The sequence below is a fragment of the Erythrolamprus reginae genome, chromosome 10 (genome assembly GCF_031021105.1).
Source record: "Erythrolamprus reginae isolate rEryReg1 chromosome 10, rEryReg1.hap1, whole genome shotgun sequence".
NCBI classification, from domain to species: domain Eukaryota; kingdom Metazoa; phylum Chordata; class Lepidosauria; order Squamata; family Dipsadidae; genus Erythrolamprus; species Erythrolamprus reginae.
In genome coordinates, this window is record NC_091959.1 from 24,150,846 (window position 1) to 24,174,850 (window position 24,005).

Sequence of the window (24,005 nt, forward strand, 5' to 3'; positions counted from 1 at the left end):
AGCTGAAGAGGACTCTGGAGGAAGAGCGAAACACCAACGCCCAGCTCAGGGACCAGAAGGCCTCCATGCCGCGGAGCTTCAGAGTCCTGAAGGGGAGGTGAGAAACCCTCAGATGGCAGCCCTGACTGAGGGGGCATAGGACGTCCCTCATTTCCTCCCATAAAGTCTCAAAGGGGGGAAACCCTCGGTGGGGGTTGGGGGGTGGGTGAAGATATGGAGGGCAGAAGTCTCTGGACAGCCTCCCCCTCCCGGCTGCTCTCACATCTTGGTCTCTCTTTCAGATGAAGCTCCCACTGAGGAAACCCGGAAGACACAAGAAGAGCTCCCAAGCCTCCATCTGCCTGGAGCTTCCAGTAGGTGCCTCCTCCTCCCTCATTTCCCCTCCCCCCTTCCCCCTCCACTCTTCCTCTCTCCCCATCCCTATCCCTCCCCTGCCTCTCCCTTCCCTCTCCCTTCCTCCAAACTTCCCCCACCCCTCCCTTCCCCTCTCCTTCCCTTCCTGCTACCCCTCCCCCTCTCTTTCCCTCCCTCTTCCCCCTTCCTCTGAGGTTCCCTCCCCCTCTGCTCTCCCTTCTTCCTTCCCCATTCCTCTCCCTCCCCCTCTACACACCATTATCCCTCCCCCTCCCCTCCCCTCCCCTCCCCCTTCCTTCCCCTCCCTCTTCCCCTCCCTTCCCCTTTCTCTTCCCCTCCCCTCCCCTCCTCCCCCTTCCCCTCCCTTCCCCCTCCCCCCTTCCCCTTCATCCTCCCCTCCCTCTATTCTCCAAAGCACTTGAGGCAGGGCAGGAAGCAATGGGTGGAAACTAATCAAGGAGAGAAGCATCTTGCAATGGAGGAGAAAATTCCTGACAGAACAATTGATTAGTAGAAGGGCTTGACTCCAGAAGTCGTGAATGCTCCAATACTGGACATTTTTAAGAAGATGTTGGATAACCATTTGTCTGAAGTAGGGTAAGGTCTTCTGCCCAAGCAGAGGGTTGGACTAGAAAATCTCCATGGTCCCTTCCAACTCTGTTATTATTATTCGTTATCTTCCTTGAGTGATGAATATCTTGCTATAAGCCAAATTCCTAAATTTTTGTTTTTTCTTATGATCTGTAATTCTGTTTTCCCAGTTAAGTCTTTTACCAGATTTTTTGGAAAGATTTTTAGTTTATATTTTTGTCTTGACTTTATTAATTTTAAATCCCTTTTCCAATTTTTTTTATTTCTTTTAATAATTGTGTACCAGATTCATTATAAAATGTTTTACAGTTGGCACCTGCCACCAGCTAGACTTGCTAAAATGTACCTCAATCTGTCACTTCTATGTTGGAAGTGCAGGGAAGAACCAGGCACATATTACAACGGAGAGTCGGTAGATGGACTCACACAACATGAAGCGTTGCAGAAATTTAAGGTTATGGCTCTGTGCAACGTTTTCCTATTAGAATTCTCATCCTCTGCTTTCCCACTTTCTTTTGTTCTTCTCCTTCCCCTGCTTCCTCCTTCTGCTCTTCTCCTCCTTCCTTCCATCCCTTCCTCTCTTGTCCTTCCTTCCTTCCCTACCTCCCTCCCACCCCTTCCGCTCCATTCTTTCCTTCATTCCCTCCTCTCGTGCCCTTCCTTCCCCTGCTTCCTCCTTCTGCTCTCCTTCTTTCCTTCCTTCCCATCCTCTCTTGTCCTTCCTTCCTTCTTTCCATCCCTCCCTCCCACCCCTTCCTCTCCATTCTTTCCTTCATTCCTTCCTCTCGTGCCCTTCCTTCCATCCCTTCCTCTCTTGTCCTTCCTTCTTTCCTTCCTTCCATTTCCTTCCTCTCTTGTTCTTCCTTCTTTCCTTAATTCCTTCCCTTCTTCTTTTGTCTTTCCTCCCTTCCTTCCTTCCCTCCCTCCCTCCCCTTCCTCTCCATACCTTCCTTCCTTATTTCTTCTCTTGCCCTTCCTTCCCTTCCTCTCTTGTCCTTCCTTCCTGTCTTCCTTCCTTCCCTCCCTCCCTCCTTCCCTTCCTATCCATTCCTTCCTTCCTTCCCTTCCTCTCTTATCCTTCCTATCTTCCTTTATTCCTTCCTTTCTTCCCTTCCTCTCTTGTCCTTCCTTCTTTCCTCCCTCCCTCCCTTCCCTTCTTCTCTTGTCCTTCTTTCCTCCCTCCCTTGTCCTCCCTCCCTCTCTTCCTTCCCTTCCTCTCTTGTTCTTCCTTCCTTCCCTCTCTTGTCCTTCCTTCTTTCCTCCCTCCCTCCCTTCCTTCCCTTCTTCTCTTGTCCTTCTTTCCTCTCCCCCTCCCCCTCCCTCCCTTGTCTTCCCTCCCTTCCTTCCCTTCCTCTCTTGTTCTTCCTTCCTTCCTTCCTTCCTTCCTTCCTTCTTTCCTTTGGGTTCGGGTAGGGTAAAGGTTAGTGTTAGAATTAGTCTAAGTGCTATTGCTGTAATTGATCGTTTTTGTAACCCCCATGCAAATAGGAGAAGCATCACAGACCAAAACGCTGGACCTGCTGCTTCCCCTGGTTGAGGAGGAGGAAGACTCAGGTATTATTATCTTGGACTTCCTGAAGAAAATTTGGGAGTTTCCAGATCATGAGTTGGAAAACACAGTCTGGGGCAGTGTTTCTCAACCTTGGCAACAAACAAACAAACAAACAAACAAACAAACAAATAAATAAAATTCAAAATACAAACACATACACATAACATTTTATGTTATGAGTGTCCTCCTTACACTTCTTTTTTTTAGCCGCAAGATAAAAAGGAGCAGAAGAAAGTCACCTTCGTCTTTGATAGTGAGTAACTTCCCTCCCCCCTAAACCCCCTCCACCCCGATTTGTGCACTGGAAGGAATAGGTAATAGAATGCATTTCTGAAAACAATTATTTATGTATCAGATTTATTTATTAAGATTTCTATGCCGCCCTTCTCAACAGAGTCAGCGCGGCTTGCAACAGAAATAAGTACAACATATAAAGCATGTAAGAAGTCTAATATTTTAAAAAAATTCTAAAAATTCTTAAATAATCCCCATTTGCCTAAAAAAACATTCATCCAAATGCATTAGCCATTCATAACATCGGCCGGAGTTAGATCTCAACACTCAAGGCCCCCCATGTCTGCCGGCAAATGTTATCTGCATAAAATTTATTTATTCATTCATTTATTTATTTATGTGTTCGATTTTTATGCCACCCTTCTCCTTAGACTAAGGGCGGCTTACAACATGTTAACAATAGCACTTTTATAACAGAGCCAGCATATTGCACCCAGGCTCGATATATTTGTATAATCAGATAGTGGTTGGTTTCTTTCAGAATACATTATAGTGATAATTTTAAAAAATACTAAACTAAAATGAAAAATATGCCCAAAATGTTTTCACATTCCATTCACATTCTAGTAAAATACACTACATGTTATTATTGTTGTTGTTACTGCCAGTAGTAAATTTCTCAGGTTGATTTCTGCCTTAAATCAGTGTACATAGAAAGGATGGAAGAAGTTCCTTGTACAATTCTATTAAAGAATGCTGACCTTTCCTAGTTATTAACAGATCTTATCAGTTGAATTCGGAAACAAAATCTCTCTACATATTCTGTTTAAGTAGTGATATGTATCTATATATGTGAGTTGTGTTTCTGGATAATTGGTAATGATTCAAAGAAGTAGTTCCCCTCCATATGGGCCACTTCAGGTTTAGAGAACTTCAAGCGAATCGCAGATAAATTCATGTTTTGCAAACCTGAATTTACCAGTTGAATAGTATTTACTAAGGCGAAAGGAAGGGTTAAAGGTCAACCTATCACAGGTTTTCCTATTGCCCAACCCCACAATTGTACGAAAAATCTAGAGCAGTTTGCTTTCCGCTCGACAGGACTGCCCCCTTGAGGGCCTGGAAGAACACTGTAATCTTACATTGAAATGGAACTTGAGATGCTTGCTGACTAATTGGTGCTAAGCTTGTGAATGCAGTTGAAGAGAGAGTCTAATAGCTAGGACAAGGGTCGGCAACCCGCTCTGGAGCTGCATGTGGCTCTTTCACTCCTCTGCTGCGGCTCCCTGTCGCCAGTCGGCTCCACAATTGATAGGGCTTTTGGTTAAGCCAGGTGGAGGAAATAGGATGCTGCGCTAGGAGGAAACTCTATGGTGGGGAGAACTGGACTTCCGGTCGGCAGGGGAAAAAGGCTGTCCCGCTAGAAGACTCTATGGTGGGAGGAACTGGACTTGCCTGGATTTATACTTAAGAAAAACTATGTGACTGTTATGGGACATAAACAAATAATTGACGCTAGCCACAACCTGTAAAGAAATTTTATATACAATATTTTATAGATGGCATGTAACACCTGTTCAACTAGCCAAAATAGATAAAAATTTACGCTCAGATGTTGGAAGTGTAAAATAGAATTTGATTCTTATTACCATTTATGGTGGCATTGTAAAAGGGCAAAGAGCTACTGGGAAAAAAATTGAAAAATTGGTTATCAGAAATCTTATAAAGAAAAATAGGAAAAAAAAAACCAGGCCTCTTTTTACTGGGAATAATGCGTGAAAAATTTGAAAAAAGTCAGATATATTTGATCTTGCACATAACAACTTCAGCAAGAATGATATTTGCTCAATATTGGAAAAATGAAAACGTACCAACTGAGGAAGATGTAATAGAGAAAATATTAATGTGAGTGGAGATGGGTAAATTAACATTGGAATTAAATTAAGATTCAGAATACTATGACTGTTGGGGCAAGTTCTGTTATTGGTTGGAAAAAGGAAAATGTATCACATGCTTTCGCTGAATTTTAAAATTAAGGGAGACTAGGATAGCACTATTTCAGCTTTGTTCTGACCTCATCAGCTAGCAATACCCTTACTGGGATTTGATATATATATGATATATGATATAAATATATATATTTAAAAAAGAGGAAAATAAAACATATTTCTTGGTGATGAGGAAAAATAGATACGGAAGTAAGACCGATGTATAAGATCTGTTATTAACAATACATTAAAAATAGCTATGTTATGGGTTGTGAGCACAATAAGAAATGGAAAACAGATTTACTACACAAACGTCCAATGTTTTAAAATATCTTGAGAAGGGCGGCATACAAATCTAATTAATAATGATAATGATGATGATGATGATGATAATAATAATAATAATAATGATAATAATGATAATAATGATAATAATGATAATAATAATAATAATAATAATAATAATAATAATAATAATAATAAATTTCTAATTAAAAGAAGCATCTACACCGGGGACGAATACCTTGCATTGACTAATATTACTTGGCCAAATAAAGTATCTAATTCAATTCAATCTTTTTTTTTCTTCCCTCTCCACCCTTAAGATTCCAGTCCCTGTTGGATAAGCGACGGTGTATATTCTAGCCCATATAAAGCAAAAAACAGACCTGTCAAGGTAAGAGGGAAAAGGAAACCCACTAGAGTGTCTTGTGGAAGTGGAGAAAATTCTCCTCTACCTGAAGCTCTAAGAGAAGACTGATCAAGAGACATGGGGACAGATCTTGAAAGACCTGCAATTTTGATGTTGCTGTACTTGTCTGTGGAACAGTCAACTGAGACTGCCTTCTGCCGCATGAATCCCAACAACCGGTTAGGTCCCACAGAGTTGGCTTTCTCCACGTCCCGTCGACTAAACAATGTCATCTGGCAGGACCCAGGGGAAGAGCCTTCTCTGTGGCGGCCCCGACCCTCTGGAACCAGCTCCCCCCGGAGATTAGAACTGCCCCCACCCCCCTTGTCTTTCGTAAACTTCTTAAAACCCACCTCTGCCGCCAGGCATGGGGGAACAGAGACTTCTTGCCCAGGCCTATACAGTTTATGAATGGTATGTTTGAGTGTATGTTTTTTTTTTAATAAGGGTTTTTTAATGACTTTTAATTATTAGATTTGTCATATATTGTGTTATTATTGTTGTGAGCCGCCCCGAGTCTACGGAGAGGGGTGACATACAAATCTAATAAATTGAATTGAATTGAATTAAATTAAATTGAATCTTCCCTGCCAAACGTACCTCCCTTGATGGTGTATACCAAGATAAATGGGTTGCCAAGTAATTTGGTGTATTTGAGCGCAGGGCCTCAAATACCATCTGGGCTGCCAGAGGAGACTTTCGGTGGTGCTTAAGGAGGCTTTGGCAGTCTAGAGCGAACAAAGCATTTTCCTTTCTCTGGGCGCTTGGAGAGGGAATAAATCTCTGCCAGCCCCCAAAGAAAAGAAATGGTCCCTTCGCTCTGGGCAGCAACTGTCCTCCACCTCTTCTTCTTCCTCCTTCTCCCACCCAAATTCCGAGCTTTTATTTCTTTCCCAACGGGTTTCCACAAATTATTTGCTTTTACATTGATTCCTATGGGAAAAATTGCTTCTACTTACAAACCTTTCTACTTAAGAACCTGGTCATGGAACGAATTAAGTTCTTAAGTAGAGGTACCACTGTATTCTTCCTATGTGCGCTGTTGTTACACACAGAGAGACAAACACAAACACACAAACCAGCGGTGAAATGCTCCTGGGTCACGGGTGCCTGTCTGTCGTCGGAGAGCCAGTCCCTCCCCAAGGGAGCCTGAGGCTCCGCCCACCCACCTGGCTGCAGCCCCTTTAGGTTTCTTTTACCCTCTGCACATGTACAAAGCACATATGCAAAGCATTCTGGGCATGCGCAGAGGGTAAAAGAACCCAAATGGCGGCATCTGGGTGAGTAGGCGGAGCGTCACACTCCCTTTGCAACCGGTTCACCGACGACCGGGAGTATTTCAGAACACACACAAACAACATTTTATGTTATGAGTGTCCTCCTTACACTTCTTTTTTTTTTTAGGAGAAAGATGAGGAATAGGAAAAGAAAGTGAAGGAAGAGAAGAAAGACGAAGAACAGGAGGAGAAAGTGGAGGAATAGGAGAAACTCCTCCTCATCCGTAATTGTGAGTAACTTCCCTCCCCCCCCAAAACCCCCTCCCCCCGATTTGTGTACTAGAATGAATAGGTAATGGAATGTATTTCTGAAAACAATTATTTATCTATCAGATTTATTTATTAAGATTTCTATGCCGCCTGAGAGTCAGGGCGGCTTACAACAGAAATAAATAAAAAATACAAAGTGTGTAAGAAGTCTAATATTAATTTTTTTATTAAAAATTCTCAAAAAGTCCCCATTTGCCCAAAAAACAATTATCCACATTCATCCAATTGGATTAGCCACTCATAACATGGGCCGGGAATTTTATGCAGATAAAATTTGCAGGCAGGCATGGGGGCCCCTTGAGTGTTAATTCCTATGCTGCCTGACTCACTAATCCAGCAGCTCTGAGTTGAATCTGCTGAGGAGAATTTGAGTGAAGGAGGGAGGGAATTTGCAGCTGGAGCTGCTGTGATGTCATGTGCAAATCTGTGTATGTTTAACTTCCTGGTTTTGTAGATTGAAAATTCAGGGAGGGTGGGATAGAAGAAAGGAGACTGATTGGCTGTTTTGTATTGGGGAAAAAAAGGAGGGGCCAACCAGGGGTTTGGCAACCCAAGGACATCTGGAAAATCTCTCTTTCTCTCCCTTGTGCCTGATAGATCAAAGCAGCATGTTTAAGGTGGATGAGAATTCCCTTTTCCCAATTGAAAATCTCCCTTATGGAATCTTTTCCACCAAAGAGGAGGTAAGCGAACAAATTTACTTTCTTTTAAACTTTGAGTTCATCTCTCTTGTTTTCCTTCTGTGTCTGTTGATTCCGATGGATCCTAAGAGTCCAATTCGGGTACTCTGCCTTGGGAAATTGCAACACCGCTAAGTCCAACGATCAGCAGAGAACAGTCAGCAACTCCGCTGTTGATTTTAAGGGAACATGCTTATGAAAAGAATCTTTCTCCTGTATATTTCTCTCTCTCTCGCAGCCCAGGCACAGAATAGGTGTAGCCATTGGGGATCAGGTGCTGGACCTCAACGCGGTTAAAGATCTCTTTAATGGACCTGTCCTATCTAAGCAACGGCATGTCTTTGAGCAGGTATTGGGTTTTTTTTCATCATCTTCAGTCAAATTTAACCATTGGTGGGTTTCTTAGATTTTTAAGGACTTTTATGCTACCCCTCTCCAAGGACTCGGGACGGCTCACAACATACAATAAAACAATATAACATATTTTAATCCAATTATTTAGTTTAAATTTAAAAAAAACAACAACCCCAAACCAGTTGTTTCATTCAATCCACTTTCTCTCAAATCATTCATTGGCCAGAGGGCAAGGATCTAATCGTCCCTAGCCTGGCGGCATAGATGAGTCTTAAGACTCTTACGGAAGGCGAGGAGGGTGGGGGCAGTGCAAATCTCTGGGGGGGAGCTGATTCCAGAAGGCCGGGGCCCCCACAAAGAAGGCTCTTCCCCTAGGACCCACCAAGCGACATTGTCTAGTTGACAGGACCTGGAGAAGGCCGACTCTGTAGGACCCGATCGGTTGCTGGGATTCGTGCGGCAGAATGCAGTCCCGCAATTATTTTGGCCCAATGCCATGTAGGGCTTTATAGGTAATAACCAACACTTTGAAATAATAATAATAATAATAATAATAATATATTAGATTTGTATGCCACCCCTTTCCGAAGACTCGGGACGGCTCACCACAACAATAACAATACAATATAATACAAATCTAATATTAAAAAGGACAAGTTAAAACCCATTATTACTAAAAACAATCAATGCTACACAATCACACCACCCTCAAATGTTACTAGTCAGAAGGGGAGGGGATTAATTGAGTCCGGAAACCAATTGGCAGCCAATGCAGACCACGGAGTGTCAGGGCAAGCCCATGACTGCTCGTGCGGCTGCATTCTGCACAACTTGCAGTTTCTGGACACTACTCAAAGGCAGCCCCATGTAGAGAGCATTGCAGTAGTCGAACCCCAAGGTGATAAGGGCATGAGTGTCCATGAGCAGAAACTCCCTATCCAAAGAGGGCTGCAACTGTTGTACCATACGAACCTGGGCAAACGCCCTCCTCGCCACAGCTGAAAGATGATGTTGCTTCTTCTGAAAATCATAGTAGTTGAAACACAATGGTTATTTGTTTGTTTATTAGATTTCTTTATTAGATTTCCATGTCGCCCTTCTCCGCGTAGAATAAATAAATAGAATAAATACAAAAACACAATGAATAAGAAATCTAAACTTAAAATTATATTCTAAAACCACAGTTCATTAAAAACAATCATCCAGATTCATCTCATATACATTCTAATTGTTGGCCGGAGCTAGGCGTAACACTCAGCAGCCCCAAGCCTGCTGGCAGAGGTGAGTTTTCAGAGTCTTCCTAAACCAGTTAGATATCTACTCCCCCTCTCCATCTGAAAAGAACTCTGTTCCAACTGCCAGTTACCTTATATTAACATGCTCTGATGCTGTTAAACATTCTACATAAATTTTCAAGCTTTAACTGTCAATTTATCAAGCCCGATCATCACATAGTTATTTAGCAAAGCATGGGTATCCAACTACTAGTATCCTATATCAGAGCCCAGGAAAAACATTTCTCTCCTTTTACTTTTGTTGCAGTCAACTCTCAATGCTTTCATGGCATTGGGCTGGGAAGCTTGGACCGAGGCCAGATCATGGCTGCAAAAGATTCTCTCTGACAAAGAGCCAACACTCAGAGATAACGCAGAGTTATGCAAAAGGTACTTGGATACAGACCTAGAGGGTATATTTGGTGCATGTATGACTGATGTGCGATTTAGTGGGAGTGCCGTGCTAATGGTTTCCAAAATGTCAGAATCAAAGAATTAGCTTGTTAGCTAGTTGGAATGTGCCCTTAGCAATAGCATTTAGACTTATATACCACTTCATAGTGCTTTTACAGCCCTCTGTAATCAGCACATTGCCCCCAACAATCTGGGTCCTCATTTTATTCACCTTGGAGTAGGCTGAGTCTACCTTGAGCCCGTGGTGAGATTTGAACTGCTGAACTACAACTAGCAGTTAGCTAAAGTAGCCTGCAGTGCTGCACTCTAACCACTGCGCGACCCCTTAGTGAAGGCCACTTCAGAAGTGTTGTTTCTTGGGAATCAAATGTTTATCATGCTTCCTTTCCTTTCTTCCCCAGAGCTTTTATATCTCAAGCGTCTGCAGTAATGCATCTTCCAGCTGAAATTGGTAAGTTCTGACTGTGGAGCCTCTCTGCCATTCAAACTCTTTTATAAAAGAAAGGATAAACTACACTGCTCAAAAAAATAAAGGGAACACTTAAACGACAGAATATAACTCTAAGTAAATCAAACTTCTGTAAAATCAAACTGTCCACTTAGGAAGCAACACTGATTGACAGTCAATTTCACATGCAGTTGTGCAAATGGAATAGTTGTGCAAATGAGAATATTTCATTCATTCAGATCTAGGATGTGTTATTTGAGTGTTCTCTTTATTTTTTTGAGCAGTATACTTTCCTCTGCATAAAAGGAGACTTGGACGTGACCTTATTCCTGGGGGGTTAGCGTTTGGCTCGCAGGGAAAATTTATTGGAGTGTGTTGTGTCCAGTTGTGGAGACCCTTCAAGAGGAAATTGGACTTCCATTTCTCGGAAATGGTGTAGGGACTCCTGCCTGAGGGCGGGGGTTGGACTAGATCAGTGTTTCCCAACCATGGCAACTTGAAGATATCTGGACTTCAACTCCCAGAATTCCCCAGACAGCATTCACTGGACTAGATGACCTACAAAGTCCCTTCCAACTCTGTTGCTCTGACCTGCTTCTCAGATCTGACTTGATAAGACCAAATTTTAAAGGTGGCAAAAATGGTGCGCTTTCCTGCATAACTTTTACAGCCGGTAATGTCAATCAAAAAGAAGAGAATTGGGGTGGGCAGGGAGGGAGATGCACGGACATGGATGCAAACATAAACACAAATATAAGAATAAGCAAGAGGTTCCATTGACGAACACCAGAGGGCAGTAGAAGAATTGCGTTTATCAAAAGTTCCTTTAAAAGCAAAGACAAGGTTATCCTCAACTTACAATCAATAATGGGTTCCAGGAGGGAGGGGTGGTGGTGGTGGTGGTGTTACGGTAGGGAAAATGGCACATGCTCCACATCCCCGATGTGCCTGCGGACACACCCCATGAAATTTTGCTTCTGCACATGGGCCAGAAGCATAATCTCACATGCGTAAAAATCCAAATTCATTTTAAGACATTGATTGATTGATTGATTGATTGATTGATTGATTGATTGATTAGCCAATACCTGCCTGCTGTCTATCTGTATCTGGAAGTCCCATAGGATCTTAGCTTTCTTATTTTCCGCAACCTTTTACAGGATTGGTATGTATGTATATATGTTTGTCTGTCTGTTTTATCTAACGACCTCATGTATCTATCTGCCTGCCTGCCTACCTTTCTTTCCCATGTATATTTATTTATTTATTTATTAGTTACACTTATAGGCTGCCCAACTCCTTCCAGACTCTGGGTGACATACAACATTGGAAAGACAGTATAAAAAGCAGTCTAAAACCCATTAAAACCATTCATCTCATTTAATGGCCAGATCAAGCTGTTATCAAGTTGCTCAATGGCCCAGGCCTGCTGGCAAAGCCAGGTCTTCACAGCCTTCAGGAAGGCCAGCAGGGTGGGGGCAGTATAGACCTTGGGGAGCAGCTGGTTCTATCTATCTATCTATCTATCTATCTATCTATCTATCTATCTATCTATCTATCTATCTATTTATCTATCCATCTATCTATCTTCATTCATCCGTCCATCCATTCATTCATTCATTCATTCTCCTTCTAGGAGATTACACAGATTTCTATTCCTCTCGACAACATGCTACAAACGTTGGGATGATGTTTAGAGGAAAGGCGAATGCGCTGATGCCCAACTGGTCAGTAACTTTCTTTCTTTCTCTGAACAAGAAGATACGGGGGACCTGATTTATCGGATTGATTTGGGCGAATATCTGCAGTAATTTATTGTCTGCATTCTAGAGTAAATGCTGCATTTTTGAGGGGGTTGACCTTTGGTTGGGGCCAGAACAAACATTGAAGAAGCTTGATGCAATTGTTATTCAGACTTAATTGAATGGAGACTGAATTAACGTTCTGAAAATGTCAGTTGGGTGGGCAATTTGCTGTCCAATTTGTGGACCATAAAAATAAATCTACGAATGAAGCAATAAATAAAATTTGGGAACCAAATTTTAGGTTTTTGTGGTCCACAAAATTGTGCAGCTTGGTCTAGTTATCTGTCGCAGGACCCAAGAGTTATCTATCGGTCTGGGTTGTTAGTTTCCATGTTGCCTTCTTTATGCATCTGGAGTGATTCACCAGTATAAACCCACTGATGATGCAATTTTTGGTGATTTTTTCCTGGCGTCTTCATGTCGGAAGAAGCCTTCCTGCCTGCCCTCATCTGAATGCCCACCTTAATCACCAAAAATTTCATCATCAGTGGGTTCGTATCGGTGCGGCACTCTGGACCACACCAATATGAACCCACCACTGCCTACCAGTCTTCAGAAAAGCATGTGAGCAAATGGGGGGGCAGTGTAAGGGAGAGTGCATATACATGTGGGAAGGGAAGGGGTGTGGGCACCTGCACACATCCTAGCACACACATACGTTTTGGCACGTGAACCAAAAAAGTTTTGCCATCACTGACTTATATCCCTCCAGAGATTAGAAGCAAGATGTGCTTTTAACACATGATTCATGTTTTCCAAGGTTGCACCTACCTGTTGGGTACCATGGACGTGCTTCTTCTGTTGTCATATCTGGGACACCAATCAGAAGACCGGTGGGCCAAATCTGTCCTAATGACAGTGAGTCTTTTAGGTCTCTACTTGCAAATTTGGGTACTTACCATATTTTTCGGACTATTTTTCGGAGTTTACTTTTTTGGGAGGAAAATAAGAAAAAAATATATTCTGCCTACCAGCAGAATATATTTTTTTCTTATTTTCCATCTGGCTAGCATCCTTAGCAAACAGCCCGGAACAGGTACCGTATATTAACCTTGCAAAGCTGCTTTTCAAAGGCTGTTTTTTCAGCCTTGCAAAGCTCCATTTGAGAGGTTGTTTTGAGCCTTGCAAAGCTCCGTTTGAGAAATTGTTTTGAGCATTTCAAAGCTCCATTTGAGAGGTTGCTTTTTCAGCCTTTCAAATCTCCATTTCAGTGGCTGTTTTTTCAGCCTTCCAAAGTTCCACTTGAGAGGCTGGGCAGGGCTACATTCAGTGCATTAATCACACAGATTTTCACCATCTTTTAGCAGGGGGAAAGGTGCACCTTATACTCTGATAAATATGGCAATTGTTCTTATTTTAATGAACCCCCCCCCCTCATATTTATAAATTCTGTTTAAATCTCAGGTACAAGTCCACTTCTTGCTGCTTCCAAACGCTTGGACATTGAATTAGAAATGGTGAGGTTGTATTTTCTTACAGATTCTTCTTTCGTTGCCACTATCAACATCCCCTTTGCATATATATATATATATATATATATATATATATATATATATATATATATATATATATTTAAACGAAACACATTTTTTGTTGTAGCCTTCAGCTAATACATGCGCAGGCGGATACAGACACAAACACACACATGGCTACACCTTGATCTAAATTAATCAAAGCAATAAGAACGATTTAAAGCAGTGGGAAAAGAACAAAAACATCCACCCAGGAGCAAAGTAAAATGATATTGTCATTTCTGGATCCTCCTTTGTATAATTTGCAATGGAGACGTGGGGAACAGAAAAAAAGGGATCCCAGAAATGCCAAGATCTGGATAATTGATTTAGGAGCATTTCTCAAAACGTTGTTACAGAGCACTGCACACCAAGACAAGTAGACACAAGAACAGTTTTTTCCTGAACACCATCACTCTACTAAACAAATAATTCTCTCAACACTGTCAGACTTTTTACTAAATCTGCACCTCTATTTCTACTAGTTTTTTCTCATCATTCCTTTTCCTCTCACTTAGGACTGTATGACTGTAACTTGTTGCTTATAACCTAAGATTTTTATTAATATTGATTGTTTCTTCATTGCTTATTTGGCTCGTATGGCAATCATTAACTGTTGTACCACATGATTTTTGACAAATGTATCTTTTTCTTTTATGTACGCTGAGAGCATATGCACCAAAACACATTCCTTATGTGCCCAATCACACTTGGCCAATAAAATCCTATCCTATCCTATCCTATCCTATTCTATTCTATTCATTATTCCATTCCCAGGTCACTGGTCAGAACGTCTGCTTTTGATCTGCTTTTCTGATACACCCGACCAAGCTTCCTTCTCTCTTTCTCAGGCGTTTTTCGTAGGACCTGGAAATGAGCTTGGAGAACCCATCCCCATTGGCGAAGCTCACAAGCACATCTTTGGAATGGTGCTCATGAACGACTGGAGCGGTAATGCACCATTAATCTTATTCCTTGTATGATTTTGCTCCAGATTTGCTCCAGAACCATCTAGATTTCATTGAAATTTTGGTATTCTTTGCTTCTGTGCATGCGCCAAAATTTATTTTATTTATTAAATTTGTATGCCGCCCCTCTCCGTAGACTCGCATGCGTATGCATCCCCTCATGAGATTTCGCTTCCTGCCCATGCGCAGGAGCAAAATATTGCTGGGACGCATATGTGCGCCCACAGCAGAAACGAAGCTGCACAAGCAGCTCAATTTTCGCTCCCGATGCACCGCCCTTATCCTACTGGCTGACAGGGCTTAACATGCATCTAATAACTAATAGAATAACAGAATTGGAAGGGAACCTGGAGGTCTTCTACTCCAACCCCCTGCTCAGGCAGGAGACCCTATATATCATATCAGAAAAATGGATATCCAATCTCTTCTTAAAATCCTCTAGGACTGGAGTATCCGCAACTTCTGGTGGCAAGTCGTTCCACTGATTTTTTTTTAATATAAAATTTTATTTACAATTATGGATACAGAGGAAAAAGAAAAACACTAAACCATACAAAGACAGTAGAGAAAAGAAAAAAACAAGAAAAAAACAACAAGAATCAATACATCAAAACGCAGAATAAAATGTAGGCGAGTACAAGACACGTCTGAATATTCTTCTGAACTATATACATTTTCTTTGGCCCGTTTATGGCTAAGTTCGAAAATCTGTTTAGCTCTTGTGAATAGCAAAAAAGAATAGAAGCAAACATAAATATAACATGAAATACAAATAAAGGTCTAACTTAATAAATCATAACTTTATCTTACTTGATCTGATAATAATTTACAAAAAACAATCCTCTCCAAAAAATTAAATATCCAAATAACTAAAAAGATTAAATATTTAGGGATCGACATAACAGCGAAGGTCGCAAGCCTGAAAGAGGATAATTATGACAAACTGGTGAATAGAATTTAAAAAGATATAGAGAAATGGGATAAATTACATCTATCTTTTCTTGGAAGGATAGCAACAATCAAAATGAACATTCTACCAAAAATAAATTTTCTCTTCTAAACAATCGTTCCACTGATTATTTGAATCAGGAGTAGGCAAAGTTGGCTCTTCTATGACTTCAACTCCCAGGATTCGTAAGCTAGCATGATTGGCTCAGGAATTCTGGGAGTTGAAGTCCACAAGTCATAGAAGAGCCATCTGTACCTACCCTGGATTTGAATCTATGCATTCAGAAGCAAGTATTACCAGATTAAGTGGAACTAATTTTTAGGGATCTAGGTAAGAGATTTGGAAATCTTCAAACATGTGCAACCTGTATGATACTGCTCTCCGTGTGAATCCATGTTCATGTTCTTTTTCTGATATGATTGGACTTATGGAACCCAGAATTCAGTTGCTCATAAACAAATTAGGAGTTTTTGGATGCAATTGTGATGTGGAAATGATTTCATCCTGAAGGTTTCTCTGTTGTTGTTTTTTCTTCCTTTAGCTCGCGATGTGCAGAAGTGGGAGTATGTCCCCTTAGGTCCATTCCTGGGCAAGAGTTTTGCCACCTCTATCTCTCCATGGGTGGTCACTATGGAAGCACTGATGCCCTTTGCATTGCCAAATCCTATCCAGGTTGGTACAAAGTGTAAACACAAGGCACACCTTTATGAACTTAAAGTAGTCAAGTTACCAGACCCTACCACTTTGGGGAGATACTGTCTCTCCAAAATTCAATTTAGCTTTATACACACCAGTGGTAGGCTGCAGCTAGTTTGAACCAGTTTGGGCAAACTGGTAATTCCAACGATCAGCTTGTAGTCCCACTCACCTGCCCCTACCCTACCCTGTCCTATATTTCTTTCTCTCTGGCACAGCTGATTCACGTGGCATAGCTGATTTCCATGCTTCCACTGCTTTACTTAGCACGGCTACCTTAGAAGATAAGCAGCTGAGCTTCAAATTGCTATATTTTGAATGCTGCGCGCAATCACCAAACTGGTTTTTAAACCGGTGCAGTCTACCACTGATACAAACACCCCAAATGTATTCCTACATATGTACACTACTCAAAAAATATAAAGGGAACACTTAAACAACACAATATAACTCCAAGTAAATGAAACTGTCTACGAAAAGAATCTGCTTACTATATATTCATTTGGCTGGCGTCCTTAGTCTAGTCAGCTTCAACACATTATTTTTTTTAAAAAAAACTTATTCGGAGGGAGTAGCAATGAAAGAGCTTGCAAGCCAGTAAGAGCTGGGAACATCATTAGCACCTGGAAAGAAACATTTGGAGCAAGTAGAGGAATGGAAAAACAACCCTGCAAAGACTTAGGGCTTGAAAAAGATTCTTTGCAGAGAGAAACAATGAAAAAGCTTGCAAGGTAAGTGCTGGAAAGATCATTAGCAGCTAGTTAGAGCTGGAAAAATAAAGCTACATTCAGAGTATTAGATGCACCCAAATTAGCAGCCTCTTTTAGGGAGGAAAAGAGTGTGTCTTATACTCTGAAAAATATGGTACATGTGCACAATACAATGGAGATTTCAATATTCTGTAATCAGTTTAAGTGAAACTATTAACATGTAATTAAAACTTTGGATATGAATTGTAGCATTTCTTTTTCTTTCTCTAATATTAACTTTGGATGGAAAGCTATATAATTCTATGCTTGAAATATTGACATCCTAAATTATAATTAATACTGACAAACCTTTAACATGGTGCTCTTCTAAGCTTTTTAAACAATAGAAATCTAATTATCTATAATTGTTTTATTGTCAGACAAAAATTCAGGACCACCTATTATGTTCTAGTTAAGTTGATTTGTTGCCCACGTTAAGAATCTAATTAACAATCAGCACTAGATAAAAGCAACCATCGGGTCTTTTCCGGTGTAAGGTTGATAGAATCCTGGCGACGTTTCGACAAGGTCCCACTCATCATCTTGCCTGAAGATGACAAGTGGGACCTCGTTGAAATGTCGCCAGGATTCTATCAATCTTACATGGGAAAAGACCTGAATATGCCAAGACCTACATACCTATACCTGTGAAAATCTATGAATATCTGCCTGTCCGTTCATCCATCCATCCATCTATTTATCTAATTAATATATATAAATAATATATAAATAATAAAGGGGTGGAAGTGCTTGGCTGGTTTCTACTTCTGTGTTGCATAAACATAAATGATTAAAAGTCTAACTTCCCAGTTTCCTATTATTTTGGGTGATATTTCTTATATTCTTTTAAGGACCCCAAACCCCTGCCTTACCTTTGTGATGACCAGCCTTATACTTTTGACATAAACCTCTCTGTTGCTATAAAAGGTATGTATGTTGTGGGTCCAAGTCAGCTTCTAACTTGGGGAGTTCCCAAGGAGCAAATTCATGAGAGCATGATAATGACACGTGACTTGAAAACATGACTTGAATCTATGTACTTTCTTATTGAGAAGAGTGGAGGGATCTGTCCTCTATCCAATCAGTTAATTTGACCTCAGAGGTCAAGTTTCTTGATGGCAGCTAGCTCTGCCCTATTCCCAGCCCTTTGATGTAATGCAGACAGGTTTTCAGACAACACTGGAAGTTTTTAAGATGATGTGGGATAACCATTTTTCTTAAGTGGTGTATGGCTTCCTGCCTAAGAAGGGGGTTGGACTAGAAGACCTCCAAGGTCCCTTCCAACTCTGTTGTTGTTGTTATTGCATTTTTAGCAATATCATTTAGATTTATATATAGCTTCATAGTCCTTTTACAGCCCTCTCTAAGCGGTTTACAAAATCAGCAGATTGCCCCTCACAATCTGGGTCCTCATTTTACCCACCCCGGAAGGATGGAAGGCTGAGTCAACCTTGAGCCGGTGGTGAGATTTGAACTGCTGGTCTACAGCTAGCAGTTAGCTGAAGTAGCCTGCAGTGCTGCACTCTAACTACTGTGCCACCTGGCTGCTGTTGTGGTGTTATTAAAAGTAGCAGAAGCCATCATCACTAACACTACCTATATGGTAGAGCTACAATGATAGAATCTTGCAAGACTGAAAATGTTTCTCCCCTCTTTTTACTTCCTAGAGAACTAGGGAGCGTTTCCCATGCCCCTTATTCTTCTCTGGATTGAGAGAGTCCTTTTGCACGATGGTTATCGAGTCTCAATGAAGGAGAATATTATAGTGCAGGGTTGAAATGAGACGTCCATCCTTGGTGCTCTCTGAACTTGGTTGTTTTCTTTCAGATGTTTTCATTACTCAACTAGGGAGCATCATCAGTACAAGCTGGTTGTCTATGGCCCTTCCTCTTGTCTTCCAAGTTAATCCCCACATACCTTTAAATATATTGTAGGCATTATGTGAATATCATATGGAAGTCATCCGAAGGGGGTGCCCTGTACTTACGAAAAGCAAAACACCCTGTACATATAATTAATTTGCGCTTAAGGAGATTAAAGTTCCCTGGTGCGAGTGTTTGATCATGTTCAAAATGTAGTGTGATACAGACTTTCTTTGCTTTCCTTAATAACATTTGCTTGCTTTTAGGAGATGGTGTGAACGAGCCAGTAAATATTTGTAGGTCTAACTTTAAGGTAAGAGAAAAAATTATTATAATCTAATTTATTATAAATTATTATAATCTATTATTATTATTATTATTACTACTACTACTACTACTACTATATAATAATAATAACAACAACAACAATAATAATAATAATTGGACTTGCATGCTGCCCCTCTCCGTGAACTCTATCTAATCCAATCTCTGAGACCACCTTCTACTTCATAGTTCTCAGTGACCGATAAGATCTCACAGAGCTGGTCTCCTCCAGGTCCCACCAACTAAAAAGTGTCAGCTGGTGGGCCCAAGAGGAAGGGCCTTCTCTGTGGCTGCCCCAGCTCTTTGGAACCAACTGCCCCCTGAGATCTGGACTGCTTCCACTCTATTGGCCTTCTGGAAAGCATTGAAGACCTGGGTTTTTTGAAAGGCGTGGGGCTGTTGATCTTGCAATTTGTGAGATCTGGCTTGAATGATATACACGTATGTGATTTTTAATGGTTTTTTAATTTTTTATGATTTTTTAAAATGTATATTCTATATCCTGTTGTAAGATGCCCAGAGTCCTTCGGGAGTTGGGTGGCATGGAAATACAATTAAATCAAATCAAATTAAATTTCCCATACAACCTATGGAAAACGGATATACAGTATGTTCATACATCTTCATGGCTATCATTTTCTTTCTTGATACACAGCACATGTATTGGACCATGAAACAGCAGCTAACTCACCACACTGTTAACGGTTGCAACCTCAAACCTGGAGATCTTTTGGCCTCTGGAACTATTAGCGGGCCAGTAAGTATGGAACTGATCGTACGGTTATCAAAATATTTGTATTAAACTTAAACCTGCAATAAACCAGGTTTTTAAACCAGGTTTAAAAATTATTTCAAAATGCATTTCGATAGATCCTTTATAATCTCCAGATTGGGGCAAAGCAGAACTTGGGAATCGCAACTTTCAGCATGAGGAATTAAGGAATTGGGTTGTTTTCTGCTCCACCGAAGTATGGTAGAGAAAGAGAGAAAGTGCCATTACTTGTTATGACTATAGTCGTACATGAAGGCCTTAGTGGTATATCAAGCAAGATGGCACCATGGGACATGTAGTTCTTCATTTCCAGTATCACCAATTGCAGTATATGTGTAAGTACAGCCATTGCTGAAGATCCTTCTATGTGCTTTATCAAGGTTGGGTCCTTGCTAATTCTTCATTTTCTGCTTGGAGAAGATAACATAAAGGATGAAAAATAGAAAAACTGGTAGGCACCCAGGAAAAGTAGAATTTAGATATACCTTAATTAGGATTCTCCTTGGCAGCATTTATTCTATCATGATTCTGAGATTTTATTTAGCTAAAAATAACAATTCCAACAGTTCCCTCAGCTCTCTCCCCTTCCAGATAATAAAATATTAACTTATGGTGAAGGTGAAGTTTCTTTCTTCAAATCTCACAGTAGTCTTAATTTCTGGATAACAGAGGCCAGGGCAATAGTTTACATAGTCCATCGCTGCTGACTTTTCTTCTTTGGATTTCTGCTTTTGAAGGAACCTGAGAATTTTGGGTCCATGTTGGAGCTGTCCTGGAATGGTACAAAAAGTATCAATCTTGGGCATGGTCAGTCCCGAACATTTCTGCAGGATGGGGATGAGGTCATTATGACAGGTAAGCAGATGGGAATGTAGGCGGTGAAAACAGCGGTGCATCTCTAGCCTAGGCTGGATTTGGAGAAGGCCTGGAAGAGAAGAAACATCTGGACGGGAAGACACAAGCTGATATGAAATCATAGGAATTGTTTATTCATTAATATTGGTGGCAGGATGTTAATTCATGGGAATTCTGGAGCGTGTCCTTGAGATATTTGGGGAATTGAGATTTTAACAGGAGCTTCAACCTGGATATGGATTGGATACAGGGCACATGTACATGCGCCTGAGCACCAGAAAACCAAAGACCAGCTGGCTGGCACACACATGCCTGTTTTTTGGCTGTTTTTCGGGCCATTTTCAGGCTGTTTTGGGGCCCTTTTCCAGGCTATTTTTGGAGCTGTTTTCAGACCATTTTTGGGGCCATTTTTGGCATGGAAAACAGTCCAAAAATGCCTTGTTTTGGGCCCCTTTCAGGCTCTTTTTGGGCTGTTTTTGGATCACTATGGATCACTGAAAATGACCCAGAAACAGCCCAAAAACCAGCATGGTTTTTGGCTGTCTTCAGGCTGTTTTCCAGTGCTCCAGTACCTTCAAAGACCAGCTGGCTGGCACACATGTGCACGTTGGAAACCAAAACACCAGCTAGCAACAACACGCATGTCCACACAGAGGGCTCTGCCTGCCACGTCTGGCATGCATCCCATCGGTTCGCTATCACGGCCCTACACCATTTCTGACTAATGGCACGCCTATCTCTTCTTGAAAGCCTCCAATGATGAAGCTCCCACAATTATTCTAACACAGAGAAATTTCCCGAGGATGGGCTCCAGCATAAGTCCAGAAGCTCAGAAAAACGGACTCAGATCCGATCTTGCAACATTATCCTGGAACACCTAAATTTGCTTTTATTCGTGTTTTTATTTATTTATTTTTATTTTATTTATTTTGTCAAACAATTATAGGGTGATAGTTTGTACAAATAAAACATTAGATAAGTAATGATAAAAAGTAACAAAAGAAGACAATAAGGCATGGACGGTAGGCACAGTGGTGCGCTTATGCACGCCCCTTACAGACCTCTTAGAAAGGGGGAGAGGTCAATTGTACATAGTCTAAGGTTAAAGGTTTTGGGGTTAGGAGTAGAAACCACAGAATCAGGTAGTGCATTCCAGGCATTGATTACTCTGTTGCTGAAGTTGTATTTTTTGCAGTCATGTTTGGAGCTGTTGACATTTACGGTAGTTTAAATCGATTTCGTGCTCATGTGTTGTTGCGGTTGAAGGTGAAGTAGTCATTAACAGGTAATTTTTATGTTGTTCGCTGTCCAAGGTCTCATTGGGCTGACGGTTGACTCTGTAAATAAATATTCATACATTTTGTCGAGGGGTGGTATTAACTTACTTTCGCTACCGGTTCACAAATATGAGTGTGCACATGTGCTGATTTCGCTCACATGCGCCACTTCAGTGTATACACAAATGAGCTATGCTCATGTGAGTGGCTTGAACATGTGCCTAAATAGGACAGTATAGCACTGGGGATGGGGTGGACCAGCCCATCCGCAGGTCATTACTATCGGTTTGCCTAAACCGGTCCGAATGGGGTGAAAACAAATCCCTGATTTTGTGCTCTGGAAATATTGATTTTGGGTGCAGCTTGGGGTGGGTCTGTTCTCTCTCACAGGCACTGCTGACATAGTGAGTCAAAGGCTGAGCCGGATTGCCATTTTTCTTCTCACTCGGATATATAATATACTGTAGTTGCAGGGAATGGGGGGAAAGGTGTTTGATTTGTTCCACATGCTTATGCTGATTCCCAATAGGTATAAACTCCTTTTGATTATTGTTGTGTAGCCAAAGCATAATATACTCTACTCAAGGCAGATCAGCTGCAGAAAACACAGTTACTGCCAACCTGCCTTCCATTGAGGGCCTGTATACCGCATGAGTCAAAAACAGGGCCGTGAAAATATTTATGTTGCATCCTGGACATAAATTGTTAAAACTCCTACCCTCAAAATGATGCTATAGAGCACTGCACACCAAGACAACTAGAAACAAGAACAGTTTTTCCCCAAATGTCATCACTCTGTTAAACAAATAATTCCCTAAACACTGTCAAACTATTTAGTAAGTCTGCACTGCTATTAATTTTCTCATTGTTCCGATCACCCTCCCACCTCTGACTGTATGACTGTAACTTGTTGCTTGTATCTTTATGATTTATATTAATATTTATATTATTTAATTATTATTAGTAGTAGTAGTACCCTAGGGCAATCATTAAGTGTTGTACCTCATGATTCTTTTCTTTTATCTACATTGAGAACATATGCACCAATGACAAATTCCTTGTGTGTCCAATCACACTTGGCCAATAAAGAATTCTGTTCTGTTCAGGATTCTATTCTGTTCTGTTCTATTCTATTCTATTCAGATTTATATTGTGTGTTATTCTATTCTAAAAGCAATTTGAGGAAATTTATTTTATTTTTATTTTATTTATTCAAATTTGTATGCTACCCAAATCCGAAGAGACACTGGGCGGCTAATTCAGAACTTTTACCAATATAATAATAATATCAATCATCTTTCAGATGGAGGAATACCACCCCCCACAAAGAAAAAACCACAAGTCAGAATTGAGGTAGAAGGAAGGGAAATGCATGTAAAGGAGAGAATGTCATGGAGAATACCAGACAAGGACATTTTTAAAAAATGGTTAACGATTGCTAATATGATTTTTTTCCTTTTCTTTCAGGGTACTGTCAGGGAAAAGGTCACCGGATTGGTTTTGGTGAATGTTCTGGAAAAATCCTTCCTGCCAGAATGATCTAAGAGGGTGTCTTTGACAATACATACAAAATGGAGAAGTTTGGAGATAATTCTACCTTTAAAGTGATACACATAATCTAATCTGTTGTTGTTCTCTTTTTCTTGTTTGTTTTTGTTTTTTCTTTTGGAAAAATAGTTTATTCAGTTTCAAATGGTGAAATGGGGAAGGGGGATACATAAAGTCAAGAGGATGTAGGAAAATAAAAAATATTGTTACATAATAATTCATAATGATACTGTATGCCTTGAACTGTACCAAAGGTTGTCTTTGTTTTTGTTTTTTGTATTTTGTAAATGTATGTTTCTTTGTTTTTGGTTGTTATGTTTTTAAAGAATTCAAATAAAAACTATTTTGAAAAAAGAAATAAAGAATTATGTCAGTTACAGTCCCCCCCCCCCCTTTTTTTCTTTTCTTTTGTCAAGGTTTTTAATAAATATTTTTGGTACTTAACAGATTTTTGCCTTTTGGAAAAAAAACTTTAGGGGCAACCGTGATCTGGATGATTAAGAATCTCTATACGCAACAGCAATTGTGCATCAGGTTCTCAGCATTGCATTTCACTTAGGTC

General features: G+C 40.7%; 1 protein-coding gene across 1 annotated transcript; it reads left to right on the plus strand.

Moving 5' to 3' along the window:
- Positions 1-7,428: 7,428 nt before the first annotated feature.
- On the plus strand, positions 7,429-23,805 carry FAH (fumarylacetoacetate hydrolase). The gene is made up of 14 exons (XM_070762675.1): positions 7,429-7,640; positions 7,876-7,986; positions 9,534-9,655; positions 10,081-10,130; positions 11,764-11,854; positions 12,693-12,790; positions 13,337-13,389; positions 14,295-14,394; positions 15,902-16,032; positions 17,657-17,732; positions 18,934-18,980; positions 19,647-19,748; positions 20,501-20,618; positions 23,363-23,805. The coding sequence occupies exons 1-14, from the start codon at positions 7,566-7,568 to the stop codon at positions 23,437-23,439; spliced, it is 1,251 nt and encodes a 416-aa protein (XP_070618776.1). The 5' UTR covers positions 7,429-7,565; the 3' UTR covers positions 23,440-23,805.
- The last annotated feature ends 200 nt before the right edge of the window (positions 23,806-24,005 follow it).